Genomic DNA, 14,105 nt, shown 5'->3' with positions numbered 1-14,105 from the left:
GAAGAGGAGGGTATAGGGGAGAGGGGGATGAGGGGAGGAGGACATAGGGGAGAGGGGGATGAGAAGAGGAGGGTATAGGGGAGAGGGGGATGAGAAGAGGAGGGTATAGGGGAGAGGGGGATGAGGGGAGGAGAAGAAGAGGACATAGGGGAGAGGGGGATGAGAAGAGGAGGGTATAGGGGAGAGGGGGATGAGGGGAGGAGGACATAGGGGAGAGGGGGATGAGAAGAGGAGGGTATAGGGGACAGGGGGATGAGAAGAGGAGGGTATAGGGGACAGGGGGATGAGAAGAGGAGGGTATAGGGGAGAGGGGGATGAGGGGAGGAGAAGAAGAGGACATAGGGGAGAGGGGGATGAGAAGAGGAGGGTATAGGGGAGAGGGGGATGAGAAGAGGGGGGTATAGGGGAGAGGGGGATGAGAAGAGTAGGACATATGGGAGAGGGGGATGAGAAGAGGGGGGTATAGGGGAGAGGGGAAGGAGAAGAGGTGGATTAGAGGAGGAGAAGAGGTGGATGAGAAGAGGATGAGAAGAGGAGGGACACGCATGAGAGGCTGAAGTACAGGACAAAAGAGAGAAAGAAATTGGAAAGGCTAAGTGGAGGGAACAGGGAGAGAGTGAGGTAGAGGAAAAAAGAGGGGACATTTTGGGGGTAGAGTAGGTGGTGATCCAGAGAAGAACATGACAGCTCTCTCTCTCTCACTGACCCCTGCCTTTCACAATACACCTCTCCAACACTCCATTCCTGTTGATGCAGTACAAGACTTTTACACACACACACACAGAAGCCATACAACTGCTAAATAGTTAACTAAATATACAGTACCAGTCAAAAGTTTGGACACATCTACTCATTCAAGGGTTTTTCTTATTATTTTTTTTAAACTATTTTCTACATTGTAGAATAATAGTGAAGACATAAAACCATGAAAGAACACATATGGAATCATGTAGTAACCAAAAAAGTGTTAAACAAATCAAAATATATTTTAGATTTTAGATTCTTCAAAGTAGCCACCCTTTGCAATTGCTAACTCTTGGCATTCTCTCAACCAGCTTCACCTGGAATGATTTTCCAACAGTCTTGAAGGAGTTCCCACATATGCTGAGCACTTGTTGGCTGCTTGTCCTTCACTCTGCAGTCCAACTCATCCCAAAGCAGCTCAATTGGGTTGAGGTCAGGTGATTGTGGAGGCCAGGTCATCTGATGCAGCACCATCACTCTCCTTCTTGGTCAAATAGCCCTTACACAGCCTGAAGGTGTGTTGGGTCATTGTCCTGTTGAAAAACAAATGACAGTCCCACTAAGAGCAAACCAGATAGGATGTCATATTGCTGCAAAATGCTCTGGTAGCCATGCTTGTTAAGTGTGCCTTGAATTCTAAATAAATTACAGACTGTCACCAGCAAAGCACCCCACACCATCCACCTCCTCCTGCATGCTTCATGGTGGGAACCACACATGTGTAGATCATCCGTTCACCTATGCTCCGTCTCACAAAGACACGGCGGTTGGAACCAAAAATCTCAAATTTGGACTCATCAGACAAAAGGACACATTTCCACCAGTCCAATGTCCATTGCTCGTGTTCCTTGGCCTAAGCAAGTCTCTTCTTAATATTGGTGTCCTTTAGTAGTGGTTTCTTTGTAATTCGACAGTGAAGGCCTGATTCACGCAGTCTCCTCTAAACACTTGATGTTGAGATTTGTCTCTGACTTAAACTCTGTGAAGCATTCATCAAATAGCACCTGGGCCGGCACAGGTTAAACACCTCCCCACTTACCAGATGAACAAGCCAGCAAAGGTGTAACACATACTGACTAACGAGGTGACACCAATTGGTGCGCCCCACGTGCTAAAGTCCAACCTCAAAACATAAATGGAAAAAACAAAACCTGTAACAGGAGTAACTACAATGTTGATCCATCCTCAGTTTTCTCCTTTCACAGCCATTACACTCTTTAACTGTTTAAAGTCACCATTGGCCTCATGGTGAAATTCCTGAGCGGTTTCCTTCCTCTCTGGCAACTGAGTTAGGAAGGACGCTTGTATCTTTGTAGTGACTGGGTGTATTGATACACCATCCAAAGTGTAATTAATAACTTCAACATGCTCAAAAGGGATATTCAATGTCTGTGTTTTGTTTCTTTACCCATCTACCACTAGCTGCTCTTCTTTGCGAGGCATTGAAAAACCTCCCTGGCCTTAGTGGTTGAATGGTTTGAAATTCACTGCTCTACTGCGGGACCTTACAGATAATTATATGTGTGGGTACAGCAATTAGGAAGTCAAATCACAATTTAACCGATTTTAAATTCAGGCTGTAACACAACAAAATGTGGAAAAAGTCAAGGGGTGTGAATACTTTCTGAAGGCACTGTATCTACCTCAAATACCTTGTATCCCTGCACATCGACTCGGTAATGGTACCCTGTGTATATAGCCTAGTTATTGTTATTCATTGTTTATTTATTACTTGTATTATTACATATTTAACTTGTCCATTATTTCTCTATTTTATTTCTCTCTGCATTGTTGGGAAGGGCCCATAAGTAAGCATTTATTTCACTGTTAGTCTTCACCTTTACGAAACATGTGCCAAAAATGTATTTGACACACACACGAACACACACATAAATCACCACATCCTCTTATGTGTCAGGCTCAACCAGAACACTGACCCAATCTCAGTGGAATTACTCTTGATATGTAATACTAGACAGAGAAGGAGAGAGAAAGGTAGGGAGAATGTAGAGAATAGGATGAGATTTATGACCTCACATTCTCAAAGCCTGTGGTAATAATATTCTTCAATTACATGTAATTATCCCCAACACAACCTGATGTCACTGGTACAACTAAGAGACAATTGAACATTTAGAGAAAGAAAACTCTCTCTCTCTCTCTCTCTCTCTCTCTCTCTCTCTCTCTCTCTCTCTGCTTTACATTCACCAAAGCAAGTGAAATAGACAATAAACAAAAAATGTACAGTAAACATTACACTCAGAAAAGTTTTGGAAACAGAAGACAAAGGTTTATGAGACAGAGGTTTAATCCTAGACATATGAAAAGTGGGATGTATACGGAGGATTCGGGCCAATAGAAGATAAACAGCAGAGGGGCTAAGGACTATTTTAGAGATAGGGAAAGGGCCGACAAAACGGGGGGAAAGTTTACGGGACTCCACCCGGAAGGGCAGAGGTGTGGAAAGCCATACCCTCTGCCCCAGATGATAGCGGGGAGCCGGGGTCCGGTGGCGGTCTGCCTGTTGCCGATATCTGGAGCTGGTCTTGAGAAGAGCAGACCGAGCTCTCTTCCAAGTACGGCGACAGCGGCGGACAAACATCTGGGCAGAGGGTCTGCTGACTTCTTCCTCTTGCTCAGGGATAACGTGGTCTGATAGCCCAGGGAACACTCAAGGAAGGAAAAGGGAGGAAAAGGGAGTGATTGAAGGAGGCCCGAGGGAGCTTGCCGCGAAGTATTATTCTGTGGACACAGTGCAGGCGGCGACAAACTCGTTGTCGTCCAATGGGAGCCAGGATGGCAGGTGAGTTTAGAGGAATGTTCCCATTCCAGGAATGGAGAATGGGCAGAGTCTGGGACAACCACAGCAGGGCTATACAGGCATGAGAGCACGTTAGATTTGACATTCTTGGACCCAGGGCGGTAAGAGATAGTGAAATTAAAACAGATGAATAACAGGGCCCATCGAGCCTGCCTAAAGTTGAGGCGCTTGGCGGTGTGGAGATATTGCAGGATTTTTATGGCCAGTCCACACTAAGAATGGATGTTCCACCTCCTCTAACCAGTGCCTCCACTTCTCCAACAACATCTTAACCACAAGTAGCTCTCGATTTCCCACCTCATATTTCCTCTCAGCTGGGTTTTGACAATGGGAAAGGAAGGCGCGGGGATTAAGTTTTTGGTCTTGGGCAGAACACTGGGACAGGATCTCCCCCACTCCGACATCTGAGGCATTGACCTACAACAAAAACTGATGGGACAGGTGCAAATGGATTACGATGGGAGCTGTAGTGAATCGATGCTTGAGGTCAGAGAACGCCCGTCAGCTGCTGGAGACCACGTGAAAGGAACCTTGTGAGAGGTGAGTGCTGAGAAGAGGGAAGCCAGGGTGCTGTAAACCCGGACGAAGCCCCGGAAGAAATTAGCAAACCCCAGAAAACGTTGCAGCAGCACTCTGAATTTGGGTTGAGGCCAATCCACCTCTACTCTCACCTTGTTAGAATTCATCTGAATAGTTCCTGCAGAGATGATGTAAAGGAAGGCGCGGTCCCTCCTGTCTCAGCCTCCAGTATTCATGCTGCAGTATTTTATGTGTCGGGGGGCTAGGGTCAGTCTGTTACATCTGGAGTATTCTCTTGTCTTATCCGGTGTCCTGTGTGAATTTAAATATGCTCTCTCTAATTCTCTCTTTCTCTCTTTCTTTCTTTCTCTCGGAGGACCTGAGCCCTAGGACCATGCCTCGGGACTACCTGGCATGATGACTCCTTGCTGTCCCCAGTCCACCTGGCCATGCTGCTGCTCCAGTTTCAACTGTTCTGCCTGCGGCTACGGAACCCTGACCTGTTCACCGGACGTGCTTGTTGCACCCTCGACAACTTCTATGATTATTATTATTTGACCATGCTGGTCATTTATGAACATTTTAACATCTTGACCATGTTCTGTTATAATATCCACCCGGCACAGCCAGAAGAGGACTGGCCACCCCTCATAGCCTGGTTCCTCTCTAGGTTTCTTCCTAGGTTTTTGGCCTTTCTATGGAGTTTTTCCTAGGGAGTTTTTCCTAGCCACCGTGCTTCTTTCACATGCATTGCTTGCTGTTTGGGGTTTTAGGCTGGGTTTCTGTACAGCACTTTGAGATTTCAGCTGATATACGAAGGGCTATATAAATAAATTTGATTTGATTTTGATTTGATTTGATGTATCCTAGGAAGGAGATGTTGGAGCGAAGTAAATCACATTTCTCTGCTTTAACTAAAAGCTGGTTCTCCAAGAGTTGCTGGAGGACCTGTTGGACGTGGAGGACTTGCTCTTGTGCTGACCAGGAAAAAATGAGGATGTTGTCGATGTAGACAAACACGAATCGGTTCAACTTGTAACGGAGCACATCATTAACCAGGGCCTGGAACACTGTGGGAGCGTTGGTCAGTCAGAATGGCATCACCAGTTACTCGCAGCGCAAGCTAGCCGTGTTAAAGCTGTCTTCCATTCATCTCCTTCCCGTATCTGAACCAGATGGTAGGCTTCTGAAGTTCCAACTTCGAGAAGATGGTAGTCCCCTGCAGACGCTCGAAAGCCGAGGAGATGATTGGTAGCGGGTAACGTTTTTAACCGTGATGTCATTAAGGCCCCGATAGTTGATACACAGACGCAGGGTTTTGTCCTTTTTCTATAAAAAGGGGGGGGGGGCAGATGGATGTAAACTCCTTGCCACAAGAGAGTCCCAAATGTACCTTTCCATAGTCTTGGTCTCCGGACCCGACAGGAAATAAATTTGTCCCCGAGGCGGGAAAAGGTCAATAGCGCAGTCGTAGGGTTGATGCGGAGGAAGAGATGTGGTGAGAGCATTGTTGAAAACCTCCTGGAGGTCCTGGCACTCCGCCAGCGGAGAGATCCAAGGCTTTTCCCTAGCCTGCAGAAAGATGTTCCGGGGCAGGCTGCGCTGACTTCAGACAATGCACGTGGCCATGATAGATCCAGTAGCCCAGCCAATCAGGGGATTGTGCCTCTGGAGACATGAAAACCCCAAAACCATGGGTACATAAGGCAATTCAATGAGCAGGAAGTGCAAAGACTCACTGTGAATATCTGACACTCGCTGGTTGATAGGAACCATATTGCTGGTAACTCTGCCAATAGAGCACCCATCCAGCGCAGTGACATCCATGGGAATGAAGAGGGGTTGTGTGGAGATACCCAGCTCCGACACCAGGGTAGTGTCCATAAAACTATCGTCGGCCCCATAGTCAATGAAAACCCGGAGAGATTTGGACCGGTCCCCCAACAGCAGGATGGCATGAAGAGGGATACGAGTAAGGGGATATTGGAAACTCCCTGTACAGCTCACCAGCGTACTCGTACCTACTGATGAGCCTGGTCTTTTAATGGACAGATAGATATGTATTGTTCTGTAGTACCACAATAGGTCAGTCTGCGCAAGTGTTCAACAGAAGACAATCTAGCCCTTCCTAGTTGCATGGGCTCCAGAGGAGATGAGTCGACTGCCCTCTGTGATTCCCGAGGGAACTCGGGTGACGTTGGATTCTCCCGGCAATGTAGACTTCGGGAACTTCCGGTATTCCTCGGAGGCGAGGTGGGAATCGTGGACGAGCAAGTGTGACCGGGAACAGACCTCCTCTCCCTCCTAGGTTCCCGTAGCCACCCTAATTCTGCTCTGCATAAAGGGCAGCGGGTCCTATTACTGATTCATGTCTTTTTTGCCAGATCCTAAGTGGTATGTTGAATTTTATGTTCCTTTTGATGGTTTAGAAGGCCCTTCTTGCCTTCACAGATTTGTGGAAGTTACCTGTGGCAGTGATGTTTAGGCCAAGGTATGTATAGTTTTTAGTGTGCTCTAGGGCAACGGTGTCTAGATGGAATTCATATTTGTGATCCTGGAAACTGAACCTTTTTTGGAACACCGTTATTTTTGTGTTACTGAGATTTACAGTCAGGGCCCAGGTCTCACAGAATATTTGCTGAAGATTTAGGTGCTGCTGTAGGCCCTTCTTGGTTGGGGACAGAAGAACCAGATCATTAGCAAACAGTAGGCATTTGACTTCAGATTCTATTAGGGTGAGGCCGGATGCTGCAGACTGTTCTAGTGCCCTCGCCAATTAGTTGATATACAGTGCATTCGAAAAGTATTCAGACCCTTTGAATTGTGTTACATTACAGCCTTATTCTAAAATAGTTTTCCCCCCTAATCAGTCTACACACAATACCCATAATGACAAAGCAAAACAGGTTATTCGAATTTTTTGCAAATTCATAAAAAAAAGGAAATATCACATTTACATAAGTAATCAGACCCTTAACTCAGTACTTTGTTGAAGCACCTTTGGCAGCGATTACAGCCTGGAGTCGTCTTGGGTATAACGCTACAAGCATGTCACATCTGTATTTGGGGAGTTTCTCCCATTCCTCTCTGCAGATCGTCTCAAGCTCTGTCAGGATGGATGGGGAGGGTCGCTGCACAGCTTTTTTCAGGTCTCTCCAGAGATGTTCGATCGTGTTCAAGTCCAGGCTCTGGCTGGGACCCTCAAGGACGTTCAGAAACTTGGCCCGAAGCCACTCCTGCGTGGTCTTGGCTGTGTTCTTAGGGTTGTTGTCCTGTTGGAAGGTGAATCTTTGCCCCAGTCTGAGGTCCTGAGCGGTCTGGAGCAGGTTTTCATTGAGGATCTCTCTGTACTTAGCTCCGTTCATCTTTCACTCGATCCTGACTAGTCTCCCAGTTCCTGCCGCTGAAAAACAACTCCACATCACGATGCTGCCAACACCATTCTTCACCTTAGGGATGGTGCAAGGTTTCCTGCAGACGTGACACTTGGCATTCAGGCCAAAGAGTTCAATCTTAATTTCATCAGACCAGACAATCTTGCTTCTCATGGTCTGAGAGTCCTTTAGATGCCTTTTGGCAAACTCCATGCGGTGCTGTCGTATGGCCTTTTACTAAGGAGTGGCTTCCATCTGGCCAATCAACCATAAAGGCCTGATTGGTGGAGTGCTGCAGAGATGGTTGTCCTTTTTGAAGGTTCTCCCATCTCCACAGAGGAACTCCAGAGCTCTGTCAGAGTGACCATTGGGTTCTTGATCACCTCCCTGACCAAGACCCTTCTCCCCCGATTGCTCAGTTTGGCTGGGCGGCCAGCTCTAGCAAGAGTCTTGACGGTTCCAAACGTCTTCCATTTATGGATGATGGAGGCCACTGTGTTCCTGAAGAAATTCAATGCTGTAGAAATGTTTTGGTAACTTTTCCTAGATCTGTGCCTCTACACAATCCTGTCTCGGAGCTCTACAGACAATTTGACCTCATGGTTTGGTTTTTGCTCTGACATACACTGTCAACTGCAGGAACTTATATAGATAGGTGTGTGCTTTTCCAAATCACATCAAATCAATTGATTTTACCACAAGTGGACTGCAATCAAAATGTAGAAACATCTCAAAGATGATCAATGGAAACAGGATGCACCTGAGCTGGTTTATCCACACATCTCCATTTTGGATAGATAACTCTGTAACGCCATAGAGATGTTTTTTTTGTTCTTTATTTTGGTTAGGCCAGGGTGTTACATTGGGTGGGCGTTCTATGTTCCTTTTTCTATGTTTTTGTATTTCTTTGTTTGGGCCGTGTGTGGCTCCCAATCAGGCACAGCTGAAGCTCGTTGTTGCTGATTGGGAGTCACACATAAGGAGCATGTTTTTCCTTTGGGTTTTGTGGGTAATTGTTTCTGTTAGTGTTTGCACCTGACAGGACTGTTGGCTGTCGGTTTTCTCTTTTCTTGTTTTTGGTAGTGTTCTCTTGTTTTTTAATTAAAACCTTTTATGATGAACATTAACTCTGCTGCACCTTGGTCTCTCTCCGACGACAGCCCTTACAAACTCTTTGTGTTATTGTTCGTTTAGTGTGTTCCAATTTTCACAGAAGTGGTCTCTCTCTCTCTCTCTCTCTCTCTTTCTCTCCATGCATCTCTATAATCCATTTAGTCACAATTTCACTTTTTATTTAATAAAATGTATTGTACAGTGTGATGTAATATCTGTCTGAATGAGTCCATCAGATGTTGTTGAAGAACAGATACTGTATCTCCTGTACTACACATTACCTTCAATAACATCACCCTCACAGACTTTCTCAGCAATTACCCCCAATTACCTGCTCCCCAAGTTATCCTCCAATAACAAGTCCCAATTAACCCCCTCCTGCCCCTTCCTCCCTACAAGCACCCCCTGGTGGCTGTGTGCTTGTTTTTTAGCCGGGGGCTCATTTCTCCCTATATCAGCAGCTCCCCTTCTCTCCTCTTCCTCTCCCTCTTTCACTCTGACTCTCTGCAGGAGATGCCAGACTGACAGACACTCATCCTCTCTCTCTCTGTCTGTCTCTCTGTCTGTCTCACCAGGATAAGGTTTACTGTTGCCAGGTAGGGCAGAGGTAGAACAAGGTTTTGTGTGTCTATCACTGTTGTTTCACGTCTGGTTACAGGTGTCTGTGTTGTATGGTGTATATCTTCATTGAAAGCACTTTTTGATCATGTCATTCTGTCTACAGAGTGTTCTGTCTGCAAGGTCTTGGTTTGGTCTCTCTCCAACAGGTGACGGAACTCTCCCAGTCCTCGGCCTTGTCTCTCTCCAGATGATGAGCCTCTGGGGTTGGCTGTGGCTGCTCTACTGTCTCCATGTCCCTGGGTGTGTCTGGGGTCTGGATGGAGGTGGAGAGGGGGCTTGTCGGCTGGTAGCTAAGCCCGTCTCCGGCAGTGTTTATCGGGCAGGAGATGTGGTCATTGGGGGCCTGTTCCCCATCCATGTGGAAGCCCCTCTACCAGAGCAGGAGTTCAGGAGCATTAAGGGAAATTCTACCTGTACAATGTATGCAGCTTGTGTGATAACAGCTTTATGGCATTGTGTTTTCACCTGAAGGTAATGTATATTCAGTTACCTCCTTTCTCTCCATTTCTTCCTTTCTTCCGTCTGTCAGTTTCAAACAGCGTGCTTACCGCTGGCTGCAGACTATGATCTTTGCTGTGGAGGAGATTAACCGTGACCCAGCCCTCCTGCCTAACCTCACCCTGGGGTTCCTGGCTTCTGACACATGCCGAACAGAGGGCATCACCCTGGGGGCAGCCCTAGCCATGGTGACCGGCAAGGAGGCCTCCGTGGTGGGCACAGAGTGTGGCACAACCCCCGAGGTTCCCGTCATCATCGGGGATGCCCACTCCTCAGCCACCATGGTGGTGGCACAGACCCTCGGGCCGTTTGATTTACCCATGGTGAGGCAGGGGTTGGATTACAGGCTGGGATGAGATGATGACTCTTTTCACATTACATTTCAATCTCTATCTAGATTTCTTTCTCTAACGTTTACTTTCCTTCTCCCTCTGCTCTCTGCCTCTTACAAATTATAATTATCCTTGACTCTCGCTCTCTCTGTCTTTCACTGTCTCTCTCACTCTCTGTCTCTCTTTCTCACACTCTGTTCTCTCCCAGGTGAGTTACTTTGCCACCTGTGCGTGTTTGAGTGACAACTGGAGGTATCCCTCGTTCTTCCGTACGGTACCCAGCGATGCCTTCCAGGCTCTGGGCATGGCCAAGCTGCTGCGTCTGCTGAGATGGGTGTGGGTGGGGTTGGTGTCAGAGGATGATGACTATGGCAGGTTTGGGGTTCAGCTGCTTCTCCAAGAGCTCCAGGGATCTGGGGTGTGTGTCGCTTACTCTGAGGTCCTCCCCAAGGTACGACCTCACTCTGATGATCTGACAAATAAACTCTCTCTTTTGCTCTATTTTTCTCTCTCTCTTTCACTCTGACTCCCCCTCTCTTCTAATCTAATAGAAACTCTCTCTCTGATTTTCTCTGACTCTCTTCCCTCTCTCTCACTGATGGTCACCCCCAAGTTACCGTCTAAGAGAAAGATCAGGCACATTGCGGACACCATCAGAAGATCTACTGCCAGAGTGGTGGTGGCATTTGTAGGATTCACGGGTCATTCAGGGGTGAGCAGTTACCGGTCAGAGTCTTGTTAATGATTTGTAACACAGCTGTAGCAGTGTCCTTGTGTCTTATCATGTCTTGATGCCCTTTATAGACACAATCATTTCCTAATTGATAATCACGCATTTCAGCTTGACTATCTTGATCTTTTTAACGATTTCATTCTCCAGGCCCTGATGGAAGAGGTTGTCCGTCAGAACATTACAGATAAGCAGTGGATTGCCTCAGAGTCCTGGGTCACCTACACTACTATCGCCGCCCCGAAAAACCTGCCTTCTCTTGCCGGGACAATCGGTTTTGCCCTGAAGAAAGCTGACATTCCCGGCCTGGGGCCTTTCCTAACACGCCTCCATCCAGACGGGGACTACCAGAAGTCCGACCCCTTCGTGAGAGAATTGTGGGAAGAGATGTTTGGGTGTTCTCTGGGGGTTGACCTCAGCGTGACGCTGCCGTCCAGGCGACAGTGTACTGGGTCAGAGGTCATACGTGAGGGAGACTTTACACCTAAATTTCAGTTTTTTGTCCAGATTCCCAATGTTATCGCAGTTAAATATTGTGTCAATCCTAGGTGAGGGGGAGAGCCAGTATGCTGACGTGTCTCAGCTGAGAGCCAGCTATAATGTGTACAAGGCTGTGTACGCCATCGCCTATGCCATACAGGATATGGTGGCCTGTCAACCAGGGGACGGAGTCTTTAATGGTGGACAGTGCCCTGATACCAGGAAGCTTCAGCCCAGCCAGGTGAGAACAACATGTTGATGTGTTTTCAAGTTAACAACACTAATGTTTCCAGTCAGGATACAGTGAAAACACTTTGTAAGGTTTGAGTTCTAAAGAACCAAAGCCACAACTGGTTCTAACTCTTAATCCTGTTCCAATGCCCTTTTCTCTTTGAGATTGTTCGTTATCTGAGGGGAGTGAACTTCAGTACTCCTGTGGGGGAATCTTTCCACTTCGACATGAATGGTGATCCGCCTGCCTCTTATGACATCATCAACTGGCATGTCACCCCCGAGGGGACGGCAGAGTTTGTCCAGGTCGGACATTTTCTGTCCTCTGAGGGATCGGACGACCAGTTTCACATGGACATGGATAAAGTGGTGTGGGGTGGGGGCAGCGGAGAGGAGGTGAGAATTGTTCAGTTTAGTTTCACTGAGGCAGAGAGGAGTGTGTGTGTGTGTGTGTGTGTGTGTGTGTGTGTGTGTGTGTGTGTGTGTGTGTGTGTGTGTGTGTGTGTGTGTGTGTGTGTGTGTGTGTGTGTGTGCGTGATGGAGAGAGATTTATTGAGTTTATCACACTGAGGTGGACATTCAGAGAAGAAAAAGACATAAAGAAGACAAAATAAATAACAGGGGAATGGTATCTCAGACAGAAAGTCAACATGACACTGAACTGTCTCTTTTTGTAACGAGGCAAGTCAGTTAAGAACAATTCTTTATTACAATGACGGCCTACCCCAGCCAAACCCGAAAGACGCTGGACCAATTGTACGGCCCCCTATGGGACTCCGAATCACGGCCGAATGTGATACAGCTTGGATTTGAACCAGGGACTGTAGTGATGCCTCTTGCACTGATATGCAGTGCCTTAGAACGCTGTGCCACTCAGGAGGAACATGATACTGAATGTGAGATATTTGTGTGGTCATATTCCTGACATAGTCCCCAGAGGGGCCCAGCGAGCCTGTCTGTCTGTGTAATAATGATGATAACAGCAATGATGAAGACGATGATAACTTCTTCCTCTCCCACCTCTGGTAGGTCCTTGTGTCTGTATGCAGTGCTGACTGTCCCCCTGGTACCAGGCATGCAGTACAGAAGGGGAGGCCTGTTTGCTGCTTTGACTGTCTGTCCTGTGCTGAGGGAGAGATCAGCAACACAACAGGTAGTCTATCTAGGGTTCTGATTCCAATTCATATTTATCCTCAGTCCTGACTGGTACTGATTTGGACTCCTTATTCTTCTTCCTTCTCTATCAGGGTCAGCTGAGTGTATTAGGTGTCCAGAGCGGTTCTGGTCCAACCCTGATCGTACAGCCTGCATCCCCCAGCTGGTGGACTTCCTCTCCTACAGCGACACCATGGGTGTCATCCTGTCTGTCATCTCAGTTTCCGGGGCAACACTCACAGCCGGTGCCCTGGCCACCTTCCTCTACCACCGTCACACGGCCCTGGTGAGTTGAATCATATGATCATATATAGAGGTACTGGACAGAGATGAGATTGTGTCATTTAAGGATGTGATTATTGACATCAGTCAGTCTAATTTATCTTTCTCTGTCTCGTTCCAGGTGAAAGCCAACAACTCTGAGCTCAGCTTCCTGCTCCTTCTGTCACTCAAGCTCTGCTTCCTGTGCGCACTGGTTTTCATTGGCAAGCCGAAGCCATGGACATGCATGCTGAGACACACCCTGTTTGGTATAAGCTTTGTGTTCTGCATCTCCTGTCTGCTCAGCCGGACTGTGGTGGTGCTGGTGGCCTTCAGGGCCACTCTGCCTGGAGAGAACCTGATGAGATACTTCAGCCCCACCCAGCAGAGGATGGGTATCTCACTCTGCACACTCATCCAGGTGAACATCTAGATTTTACGATATTCTTTTGGAATGTAGTTGTTTCCCTCATTGACCATATTATTTGTTTTCAAGATAACTTGTTAAGATAACTCAAGATAACTAGTTTTCCATCCACCTCCGTTCCCTTCCACAGGTGCTGATCTGTGTACTGTGGCTGGCCCTAGCTCCACCCCGACCTGCTGAGAGGGGGGACAGAGAGGGTCGTGGGCCGAGGGTGGTCCTGGAGTGTGAGGTGGGCTCTGTGGTTGGTTTCTCTCTGGTGCTGGGCTACATCGGCCTGCTGGCCTCCCTCTGTCTCCTCTTAGCCTTCCTGGCCAGGAAACTCCCAGACAACTTCAACGAGGCCAAGTTCATCACCTTCAGCATGCTGATCTTCTGTGCTGTGTGGATCTCCTTCATCCCTGCCTACGTCAGCTCTCCTGGGAAGTACACAGTAGCTGTAGAGATCTTTGCCATCCTGGCATCCAGCTTTGGGCTGCTGTTCTGTCTGTTTGCTCCAAAGTGTTACATCATCCTTCTGAGACCAGAGAGAAACACCAAGAAACACATGATGTCCAAATAGAAACCACCAAGAAACAGAGGATGTCCAATTAGAAACCACCAAGAAACACGATGTCCCATTAGAAACCACAAGAAACACATGATTGACAAATATTAACTTAAAAATACTCCTATCGTGATTTGGGCTCGTTGATACTCATTTCAACAGGGGAATGTCCATTCTGTTTGGAAACATTAATTTCCTGCTATTCCTTCACTATATTACTTTGTTAATATTAGTATGTGTTATTATAATGTGTCA

The 14,105-nt window shown here is 47.2% G+C and overlaps 1 protein-coding gene across 1 annotated transcript; it reads left to right on the top strand.

Moving 5' to 3' along the window:
* Positions 1 to 9,382: 9,382 nt before the first annotated feature.
* On the top strand, positions 9,383 to 13,888 carry LOC115163994 (extracellular calcium-sensing receptor-like). The gene is made up of 11 exons (XM_029716161.1): positions 9,383 to 9,612; positions 9,722 to 10,013; positions 10,231 to 10,473; positions 10,636 to 10,734; positions 10,903 to 11,218; positions 11,301 to 11,473; positions 11,629 to 11,859; positions 12,493 to 12,616; positions 12,711 to 12,904; positions 13,022 to 13,300; positions 13,437 to 13,888. The coding sequence occupies exons 1-11, from the start codon at positions 9,383 to 9,385 to the stop codon at positions 13,863 to 13,865; spliced, it is 2,610 nt and encodes an 869-aa protein (XP_029572021.1). The 3' UTR covers positions 13,866 to 13,888.
* Positions 13,889 to 14,105: the final 217 nt, after the last annotated feature.

The sequence above is a fragment of the Salmo trutta genome, chromosome 26 (assembly GCF_901001165.1).
Source record: "Salmo trutta chromosome 26, fSalTru1.1, whole genome shotgun sequence".
Classification (NCBI taxonomy): Eukaryota; Metazoa; Chordata; class Actinopteri; order Salmoniformes; family Salmonidae; genus Salmo; species Salmo trutta.
Note: the sequence above shows the minus strand (reverse complement) of the source record. Positions and strands in the feature narration are given on the sequence as shown.